We start from the raw sequence: 11,658 nt of genomic DNA, 5'->3' as shown, positions 1-11,658 counted from the left end.
GGAGTGTGGAATGTGGGTCATCCGGGTCTGATGCCCTGTCCAACTGGATTTCTGTTGTCGATGACGGGCTCTTGTCGATGCTGCATCCAGACCCGCTGGGTTTTTCAAGCAGTTGTATCGCGACAAGCAATACAGCCCATCGCTCAGGATGACGATTTTGTAAATGGATTCACCGTTCCGTCTTTTTCACACTTCGTCTCTCTGACGCTCATCTTCATTTGACCGGTTGTTCAGATCAGCCTCAACTGGCGCGCGGCTGTTGCTTGCAACGAAAGCACTCTTCGTCTCCTGGGTCTTCGCAATCCACCAACTTTCCCATTCTCCGTGCTCTCGATTATCCGGCGCTCCCAGCAACTTTCTCGCCAGATCAGCCCGATACTCTTGAGCTAATGAAACTTGTTGAATTTGATACATGAAACTGCTCTTTGGCACAGTGATGTAAATCGAAGTGCTAACCGCTCCCCGTTATTCGCGTGATGAGCATTGAATCCAAATCTACCACCGGATTAAGTCGGCATCCATATCACGCGCTAGGATTAAAAAATCCGTCCTTGCTGACCGAAGCAATCGTGACAGATCTTGATATACCCTGCGATTCTCACTCAGAACTGCAGTCTTTTGGGGCATATGTTGATATGACAAATGAACACCGTTCACCTCGTCGAGCTGCATCAACCTTAATTGAGCCAGACAACCCTACAGATCAAAGACGACAGTTTACATGGATCCGGTCCAGGAAAAGAGCTTTTATATTCGGGGCTGAGTTCGACTCTCACACCGTAGATACCACCCGAAGAGTGAAATGTGGAGCATCTGAGCTCGTTCTATGTGACTTGAAGCGCACGACCGAAGTGGGGTCTTGTGTGCGTCTTCCGGAGACAACGTACATAGACAGATAGGGAAAGCAAATTTTCAACATGAGATGCCTGTTGCCTAATTTGACGCAGATTACGTACCTTTTGAGATTAGTTAGTTATTATTTTGGTTTATTTTTCTGGGCAATAGTTTAGAAACGGAACGGTGGCTAGGGGAATGGTAGATGGGTTGATCACACTGCATCGCTCGATGGGTGGGGAGGGGGTTTAGGGGAAGCCGGTGAGCGGAAAGCTGTGAGAACGAATGATACTCTCCGGTTGTTCAAGCCGAAGAAGAAGGTTTGGTTGAGGTACCCTACATTGAGCCTTTGACTCAAAAGTCTAACACACAAGGCAGTGGGAGGATGCAGGGTTTCGTTCTGGAACTCTGATGCTAGCCTCTGACTCAAGAGTTTGAACCGCGAGGCACCGGTTGTTGGGGTTTTCTCCCGGAACCCTTCCCGGAGCCATTGACTCAATAGTCTGATCTAGCTGTAAGCGGCCGGTCTTGTCCGAGGACGCATTACTCTGTCTCACAGTTAGTGCAGCAGTAGGTGCCTTATGAGCAATATTAGACTGGTTTGGGAAGTATTTACACCTTATTGAATGATGCGCAAGCGGTCCCGGTAAATCGTTGGGTGATCGGAGTGTGCGGTTTTAAGGCCGACCTTTTCTAACCCGGCCTTTCTCGGGGGAAGGCAGCATCGCTGCTTCCATAAATATGGACATGCTGGTTGACTGCGGGAAACGCCTTACTGCCCTGACACTCCTATCTCAGAGGAGAGTATGACCGCCTCGTAATACGATTCCTCGCAGTACGGGGGCTGGCTGTTCTTCGTCGCGCTGCTCCTCTCTAAGCTTCTTCGCATGGTTGAAACTTTAGGAACTGAGTTCCAACCATTATAACCCTCAGAGTCATTGCAGTCCATAAGTCCGATTACCACGACAAAGTGACAGCTTTAGGTCGGAATAATGTCAGGCGTCCAAACATGAAAACGGTGTAGTACGGTGGAGCTTGTAGCAGTAACAAGAGAACTCTGGAATATAGAAAGCATAAAGCTTATTTTCATGTGTTTACTGGTGGAAGCCGACACATTCACCCGGCTCGTTAAACGAAGTTTGTCAATCGCCAGCATTATTTATCATGGCACGATATCTACTTGGATCTGAGGCATAAAATTATACACTAGCAAGATAGCTTCTAATATAGGACAGCTGTTTAGCTGAAGCCCGTGAACTGTAAATTGACCGGTCGATTTCTACCAGGTGTACAACGTCATTACAGGAAACAACGCCATTTGGATGCACTTTGCTGAGTGACGATGGGAGTTTTCGGTAAACACGTGGTATGTTGGATGTGGATTTGGAGTGTAAAGCAACAAACTTGCACTTTTGATGTCACACTGTTCACGTGACTTTCTCATGAACATGTTAAACTTTGGACACCAGCATTCTAACCCCACTGTCTACTGGTGGTTGTTAATTATTTTAGACCTGATGTTAATATGGGCCTCCTGCACAATTTGTTCGATCAGTTGTTGAGGTGAGTTTTTTTCTTTCTTTATAGCGCCTATTCTGACTTGCTGTCTATCCGAACTTAATATGGTGTGCTAATTTTTCTGTTAAGCTTATTCAGACGTTTCCGATTGCCATCCCGGTTATCTGTAACCGATGTTTGACAAACGGAAAGCTCCATGGCCTTCAGTACTTCTTTGAACTGGATGTTCTGTTGATCCTAAAAAAACATTTCGTATCCAAAATTTTTAACTCCAACTGTTAGCGAGTAAGAGGTTCCCGAGATTTTCTAGCGTTCGGATCAGTATGGTGTCAGTGATAGGTATCTTTCAGATGCCTTTCAGGTGCTTGGTAATATTCTCATTTGCATGAATTTTGTACCAATGAAGTGTTTTATGGTCCAGCTGAAGAAAGCCGCTCGTATGTACACAGCAACTTCCCTTTAAGACAGGCCGCTTCTCAGGACTGTTCGTAGCATGTATTCCTCACCAGTTTTGTATTAGATCTTTCTCTGGAGAGGTTGCCCCTTGCTGACTAGTCCAATGCGTCGGTCGCTGGTTTGTTCGGTGAGCTGGGCAATTCGATTGCAAACGTTTCATCACGAGTCCAGGTAATACCATCAGTGCGTCGTTAGGGAGCGTAACGATGGGTTGATAGTTGTGCGTTGGGTAGCGTTATATGTGTTAATGTATATGCTGCTATCCGGGGCGGTCAGGTCGGGCGGCTCCATTAGTTACTCTTTTATCCTGTGTTCTGCCTAATCGATGACCACTTTTGAGCTTGGTCTTGTAATCTGGCCGGTGCTGGAGTGACCTGTGTCCTTGACTCATCTGGGTTTCAGTTTATGACTTTTGTTGATCCAACTCCAAATTGCTTCTTGTTTCTTGGTTTGTTAATCCGATATTCGACTCTTGTTGAGTATTCCGGTCGAGATATTGGTCGTTTGCACATAGTAGTGCGTTCAATGCATTGGTTGGCCGAATACATCGCGGATAACCATTCTTCGAGAAATCCCCTCCAGTGTCTCTTATCCCATTAAGCCACGAATTCTACGTTTTCCAGCTTGAATGTGTGACGTTGATCTTCATGTATGGATATCAAGGATAGGGGGTCACTTGCGTTATCACATGCTGTGCACGCACGTTCGCCGGTAATTCACGTGGATTTACCGCTCTTGGCGGGCCTTCTTGAGACTTGCACCGATTCGTGCAAAAAATTAGACGAACTATTTTGTGCGCGTAATATCACATTTTGTTGATTTTGTGATTTCGCGCGTCACTTAATTGGGCTCTCCAGACTACGTAACTGGCTGTAAGTCTAGACACATTCTTGATGTAAGGCAGAACTACCCGTCTGGTCGCTTGCTCTTGCTGTTGCTTTTGTTGAAATGTCTTCGCCTTCAAGCTTCTTTTGGCAAAATCTTATGGATATCAATTGTTCTGGAATACTTTGAGTGGATGGCTTTCTGCTTCCATAGTTTTTTTGGTGCTGCAGTCCATCTCTGCACTTGTGAATGCGGTTTGAACACAGCTCTTGTGTTTCATTGGATGGTTGCTGTTGTAGTTCAGTATTTGATCCGTATGTGCCTCTTTACGGTATATGCAGTTTTCAGACTCCCGTTCACTCCTGTATTCACTGAAACTTCCAAGAATGGTAGTCGGAATAATAAAAACACGACAGGAACCTTGAAACCCGAAGGTTTATGCAAGCTGTTGAACTTTTGCGTGGATACATTAGCCTTAATGGATTACTATACCAACAGCTGAAAGGAACTCACTCCAATGGGATTTCCAATATCAGGATTTATCACTGAGGCGGTAATGCAAATGTTAGGGCGAGCGATAATACCAATCATCAATCCAAAGCTATGGATCCGCTACGTAAACGATACTTTTGTCATCATGAAACGGGATTCGGTACACAATACATATGAACTGCCCAGCACCACGTTTGATGATATCAAGTTTACAGTCAAACCGGGGAGGAACAGCCGACTACCATTCAGCCTCGGCTGGCAGCACACACATCAACACACATGACACTACCCACCGCACAGCTACTGACCCATCGCTACGCTCTACTGCGCTTCCTAACAGCGCACCGATGGTGTTACTTGGACTCGTGATGAGGAGTTTGCAATCAAATTGCCCAGCTCACAGAACAAACCAACGAACATCTACGCTACCTGAGCTTCCAACATTTTCCTCAATATCTGTTCACAGTGTTTTTCCCTGAGGAAAGACTTTACTCCTCAGATAAGGCCGTAAACCTCATAGCCTGTAGAAAGGTGCAGCGGGGAACCACTTTCCGATGTGAAAGTGTGGCGGTGAGGCCTCAGTGCACAAATGTTTGTGATCCTAGGGAAGCTGGTCGTTGAACAGCAATGAAATGATCACATTTAGGCATCATTTCCGTGTAATACATCATCAACACGACTGGCCCATTGCTCTTTACAAGCCCAACCCTGCTGTCTAATGACAGACATACTAGCTCGCCAGGATGTGATCGCCTTGTCCTATAGAATATTTAGTGGCGTGCTTGGAGAACCTGTGCCATTAAGGTGACAGGATCCCGCAGCACACAGTTCGACCGTATCCGCTTTCGGTTGCCATATCGTGGCATTTTCCACCGTGACCTTTCGATAACAAGAGTTTGGAGTGGGAGGAAATAACGCCTTGTTTGGTAGACGCTGATCAGCCATTCATATTGTGTCCCAGCGACCTGCTCTAACTTGACTATCAACCACTTCCTTGAGTAAACGTTGCAGCAAGCTAACTACGAAGACACAAGTGATAAAAGTTTGGACACAAAATACTAACGGAGACTACTTAAAACTAATGTAGATTCCAGGGGCACCTATTTTCTGAATCTGTACGATCAAAATTCATTGAGAGGTAACTAAGGCGGGTTGCAAAATGCCGGCAGAACTAGAACTGGTTCTAGAACTGGTTAAGCATCAGACGGCATCATTCTCAGGGTTGCTGTCATTAGCCATAATCTCTTTTGTCCAATTGCTCTACTAAGGTAGAATCAGATTTAAATGGAGGTAGCCGAGTACTTCGGAGGGTTTACACTCAAGCAATGATTAAAAGTATGTTTGTATGTATGTTCACCACGAGTTTCACGTCATATACATCAGGAAATAAACTCAACCAACAGCGCACTGAAGATGTCTCCTCGAATGGTGACGAAACGTTTGCAAATCAATTACCAAGCTCGGCGAACAGATCAACAGCCACCTGATCAATTACCAATAAACTCAACCGATTGTTCATTTGAAAGTCCGTGAATATTATAAGACTGTAATTTGCCGTGAGCAAAATGAACAAAGCCAAGTGTCAATTTCGCTTTTATTAGTGAGGTTCTTATCACCAATCACGCATTCTTACTACTAGAGCGCCCTCAGTGGCGCTTGTGCATCCAAGCTATTGCCTTTACTGCATAGCTCCCCTCTTAATCTCCCCAATTAAAAGTCCACTAACAACCCTGTATTTAAGCATCAATTATGCCTGCAATGTGCAGCCACCTACCTCGTCCCCCAAAATCATCGGTGAACGAAACTGTGGCAGCTAGAATCATTGTACTGTGAGAACGCGGTTCTCACGAATGGATCCATGGATCGGAATTCTGTTTGACCACGTTTTTTGTAGTTACTCCCGTCAATTTTTACACATAGACTGTTTCTACGTCACTAGTTTACAAAATGAAAAAGTTGTCCACAAACACGCAAAGGTAAACCCAAATAGTTTACAGTGTATCATTCGTGATGCTGGAGTATAAAATGCCGAAGTTATTCCTATGTTGGCTCTGTTTTTATCGACCCATCAACGTTTCTTCTCTTTGGTACGTAGCGACAGGGATATGCAGTAATGATTCATCTTAAAATGCCATAAAAATAAAATTATTTTGGGTCTGAGCAAAACTCTACCGGACAGCGAGACTGTGAATTCTCGGTCTGGCAATAAAATTACTGATCAAGGGTTGAAAAGCGGAGCCAGTTAAAATTTAGAACGAGGTCAGCTGATACCGTCGTTTGACCGCATGGACGCCGTGGCTTGCAGGAATTAATTTGGGAAGCTGAGTTTCGACTGAAGAACTTCCATACCGAAGAATTTGCGCATTGCTCAATTCTTGTTCTTGTCAACGTTCATTGCTTTGAGATTGTCCGGTAGACCGATTTAAGTGCCATCACAGTTGACTGATATGCAGACACTGTACTCCATCAAAAACCCGAATTGCTTTTCGGGTTGACTGGTCCGGACGTGGTGGAATGTGTGCACTTGTGCACTGCCTAGTCCTTGTGGGTTTGTGAAAACCGTAGTTATTGTCTTCTTCTCTCCAATATGTTCTGCTTAATTGTACGTCCAGCGAGGAAGGTTCTTTTCTGCAAGGGGTCATGTGACTAACGGCGAACTAATAGAAGGTCACGGGTCCACCCTTTTCTACTATTTACGTATGCAGCAAATGAGAGGAAACGCGAAATTTGCTTCAGTATTTCAAGAACCGATTAGGACTTTCTCATCGATCAAGGAAAAGGAAGAGCTTGAAGAACGGTTTATGAAACGTGTTTGGCTAATTCACTTTTTCTGATGTTCATTCATTGCTGGTCTTCTACTTCACTTCCTTGTATTCAGGATTCACCCCTTTACCGGTTGTTCGCTGTTCATTTATATTGAGTTAATACACACTAGATTTTGTCTTCTATTGACTCTATTTAACGGTTGGTTTCTTCGGTTACTCGCTGCTATTTTTGAATGGCATTTTTGGCTACACGTAATATCCCTTACGTGGTAATTTTTCCTGCAACCTCTGAGCCATAGCCCGGCTGTCCGACTAGATGTTACCCTAAAGAAAACCCTCCTTCTCTCTGTGTTATTCCCGACAGTCTTCCTGCAGGATCGTATGTCCTAACTCAAGAAGAGCTACAACCTACCGGTACCTTTGACCTATACGAAGCCCTCTCATCTCTGTCAGACAAACAGTAAGTATTTGAGTGTTCGTGTGGCGCACTACCGCCATTTTCATGTCAGTCTACCACTCCGTGAATTTTCTGACTAGTTGCTAATTAGGGGTTCATTTATCATGCTGAGTTGTACCGAAAGGCATGACTATGTGAGCTCGAGATAGCTCAGGCCGGACGGTCCGTGGTTCGAACCCAACTTTGAGCACTCTGACGGTATTCCTCATGTTTTCTTTGAGTGCCGTGGCACCTCGACATAGAAAGGGTATGACAGCTGAGCGGCTATTCATTATTTATTAGAAGTTGCTTTCCCATACTGAGTTATACTGAGAGGCACGATCAATAACTGTATATGGAGGCTCAGAAAACATACTCATCTGTGTACTAATTTGGTTTTCACGGGAGATTTACTTGAATCCTAACTGAATCTCTCGTTGTCATCTTCAACTGAATGTCTGTAGCATACCGTTTCTCTCGAATCCACTAGTACTCCCATAGAATGTATTTATCACCCATTCAGCTCACCCACCCCCATCCTGGTAAGTCGTACCGACATACCATGCCGTGTTTTCCCACTGTCGTTTAAAGTGGAAAACGTAGGCAATGATTTCAATGTAACTGGCATGATCCGGTCAATCCTTTGTACCCATGAATACTAGGGGAGTTTGTCTACTTGGTTGGACTACCCTCACCAGCAGCCATCATATCCTTTATCGGACATTTACTAGCGTCATCCATTCATCATTAGCTAGCACCATCAATCCTCTTCGAGGCTGCGACCACAGGGCGATACTTTTCAAACTAAAGCCTTTTAACAACCTAATTCTGACTTGACTTCACTCGCATCAGCTTTTATGGCCTGTAGTCCCGTATTAGATTCATCCATTGGACTGATTTCTTCCCCTTAATGTAGCTCCCAATGTTTTCTACGGTCGCCTCTATCACTACCATGATCACAGTGCTATAGTCTGTTTCGTACGATCGCGATTAATCCAATTCTGTTGGTGATCTGCGATGCTAACACCAAAGTGCAAAATAGCTTCACTCTCACATGCCCGTATGAGTTACTGGCTGCATCGGCAGCTATTAACAGGGCAGCAACATTATCAAGCCTGTTTAAACGACGGAGCACACACGACAACGACCTTAGGGCCAGTGAGGTAACGAGTTAAGAAGGGAGTGCTCGAACTTTTGTACATCGGTCCATGAACGTGAAGATGTTTGAAGGCATTCCGACGACGACCAAAAGATTTCGCTGATGAGAGATCTGAATGGATAGGATGAGAAGGGTCATTGAGTAAACATTAGCAAAATTGTAAGTCGGTAGGAAGCTCACTTAAGAGACGAAACGTAAATGTGGGGGCGAGAATAACACTTGCAGTCCTTTTCAAACAGATAAAAACCCTTAAATAAGCCAGAAAAAACTACAGGAGAGCAGCGAAAGAATAACGGGGAACACGCAAGAGTACACGAACTTACTTGTAAAACTGTGAGAACAAGGAAACTGGCGTAACTGTCTCATAGAAAGGGGCTAGTATTGCCTCTCAGTATTTTCACACAAGTGTTTTAACATGAACAGTTCACATTAGAGTTGAGTGAAAACTGTGCTAATTATTTGAGACAACTGGAGTCAATGGAGTATGTACGCACACCTAGGTGGACGCTCTGCAGGCGACAAAAGTGTGATTTTCACACATTCACAGGGGTTAATTTTGGGTTTATTCGGTAGCTGAAAAACAGTAGATTAGATGAAGATGTTTCATAATGGTCGATCCCGATGGATTGAAAATAGCGGAATAAAGAAATCCTCAGAATTTTTGAAAATTTTGCTTCACAAACGGTCCGAATACCTTCCAGATAGTTTGTGAGTTCATGTCCATCAGTTCAGAAAAGAAGGCAAACCTTAATTTCCTTGATTTCACCATAAAGTAAATGTGTTTGATGGTTAGGAGTGCAGTACTGATCGGGGATTTCGGCGTATGAGGCCGTGTGCGACGTACACGTTTAAGATAGCAACGGTTCATGTTACTTGGGACTTGTGGTAACAATATCGTTATCCGACCAGTGGCAAAATGGAATTTCATTTGAGACGATAATAACTCTTAGGCTCAGAAATTCTTGTTGCAGTGCTTCATGACGCAGTGCGTGTGCGAAAGACTTTCTCCAAACAGTTCACTGCAAAGTCGTCGTGAACCTCCATTTGCGAACTGGATGTACTCTATCCCATGAGTTGAAGTTTGGTTTTGAAATAGGATGAGGCTTTCACTGAAGGTCCTTCGTTCTTGTGAGTCTTTGTCCGGACTCAGGGGGAAGAAGTATCTTGCTGTTAGAATTGACTTTTTCTAGATGTTCACTTAATGTCCATCTTTGCCTTGGACGACTGCTTAACCACTGCTGTCAATTCTTGGTTTTTAGAGAACAGCGTGACCTCAGTGATACTTTGGATCTGCACATGCTACACCGCCGCTTCACTGAGGTATCGTTAAGTCTTGTGCAGTCGTCACCGGTCTTACACGCTGCTGTCGGTTCACAGTCTCTGCACGACGTTCATCACCCTTGGTTTACAATCGCCCCTCTGAAGTTGGATCTCAACCTTCCAGCAGGCTTGGAACCTCCCGATAAGGGTGGTCTTCGTCTTCCTGGGCTTCCAGTTGAGCGGCTCCCTAGCCAGGTTCCCACTCCGAATAGTCAGTCTACAGGCATCAAGCGAAGCACCGAGGAGCTCATCGAAAGGCAACAACAGGTTGTGTCAGCAACTAGTTTCCCCAAGAGGTCAAAACGAGCTTCTAATTCCACGAACCGAAGGAGTCAATAGTGGTAGCTACTCAACAACGTGAATGTGTGAAAGTCTCCATATTGCACGCATGTAAATATAAGATAAAGTTAAACTAAAACCGCTCCTTATGCAGTATCTCCATCATCGTTCACCATCATCTACATCGTCTTAACTGCTCTGATGTCGAAACTTATATACATCCCAGTTCAGAGATACAAAAGAACCTTCCGAATCCTTTCGTTGTCTAGTCGGTTTCTGCTTAGTTCTGGTTATCGGATCACTGCGTATCGAGCTTTAAATGTCCTTCTGAGGGCCTCAACCGATTTGAACAACCACATCTAAGTGAGCGTTCTAATGAGCGTTCCACGCACAACTGAATGATTTGATTTGATTTGATTGGAAGTACGGTTATCGTGCCTGGGGAGTCGGTAGGTCACGTGAGCCGGACAGGCGAGTTTGAGGCGTCGTGGATTTCATATCTGTACGGAGGGGGTAGAGTACAAGCATTTGAACACAGCTAACACGTGGAAGACATGTACCCAACCATAACCGCAGACGTAATAAAACTGTGCGAAACGATATTAAAAGTACTGAAACCGGCCATTGTAGCAACCGTTCGTGCATGCGTCTTGGGTGGAAAGAGTCAACGAAGGATTCTGTTTTGGCGTTGCATTTTTTTCATGCTCATTAAGACACTGTTGAATGCTGTTCGAACGTGCTGCGCTACATCCCTAGTGTCTTTTCAGGAAATTAGTGAAGTGCAAACAAGATATGGGAGGATTGCAAACGTGACAATAAACTTTTAGCCCTTTTGGGGTTAAACTACGGAAGGAGAACGCCAATTGGGACAATACATCTTCTGAAATAAGTACTTCAAATGTGCAAAGTGCAGTATAGACAAGCCGTGAGCGGTGGTTGCCCGGATAAGCAAAGAATCACCCATGAAAGTTCAAACAGCTGCTGCAGTATGGAGGGTATCTTCACTAGTTAAAAATTTCGGAACAAAAAGTGCACCAACATCATTGCTGGACAAACCGATACACCATCGACACACCCAAACCTGCACCGCCTTTTGATAATAGCCACATGCTGCACCACCGCAAGCGTTTCAACTTTGTGGATGCTAACCCAGCTCTGGGCAAACCGATTTCACGGTACCCTATACCAGTCCTAGGTCGCCGGCCCCCAGGGTGATAACGGACGAGGATGTTACTCTGTCTTAGATAATTATCTGAGGTTTCTGGGATGGGGTGCACAACCGAGTCGTGCAAGTTTGACCACAAGTCCGCCGGGCAAGTGTTTAACGACCTGGCAAAAACAGTGTCATCTGCGAACTCCATACATGTGATTCAAATACCTGGTCGTCGAACCGGATTTATCAGTATCTCCTGTACATTTATCAGTTCATGGTGAAAACGAAAGGTGTTGGTTGCTCAAGCAAAGAGGAATCGGACAAGTGTTTCTGGGTAGGATTAATCTAGAAGATTTGAGAGTCATTTGATGCCGTCAAACAATCCATGTGTGAGTGGCTTCTGGAGGCGCGGCATTTTTTT

At 44.8% G+C, this 11,658-nt stretch overlaps 1 protein-coding gene across 1 annotated transcript in view; it reads left to right on the top strand.

The window, feature by feature from the left end:
* T265_09543 (hypothetical protein) overlaps window positions 1-10,420 on the top strand; it is a gene marked incomplete at both ends in the record, with an annotated part of 36,789 nt that extends 26,369 nt beyond the window's left edge. The window contains 3 exons of the mRNA XM_009175646.1: window positions 2,347-2,397; window positions 7,255-7,350; window positions 9,745-10,420. Of these exons, the coding sequence (XP_009173910.1) occupies window positions 2,347-2,397; window positions 7,255-7,350; window positions 9,745-10,144 (547 nt within the window). The remainder of the gene's footprint in view (window positions 1-2,346; window positions 2,398-7,254; window positions 7,351-9,744) is intronic.
* Between the last annotated feature and the right edge of the window lie 1,238 nt (window positions 10,421-11,658).

Source organism: Opisthorchis viverrini (genome assembly GCF_000715545.1).
Source record: "Opisthorchis viverrini unplaced genomic scaffold opera_v5_283, whole genome shotgun sequence".
Lineage (NCBI taxonomy): Eukaryota > Metazoa > Platyhelminthes > Trematoda > Opisthorchiida > Opisthorchiidae > Opisthorchis > Opisthorchis viverrini.
The sequence above is the reverse complement of the archived record's forward strand: the minus strand, read 5'-3'. Positions and strand labels throughout refer to the sequence as shown.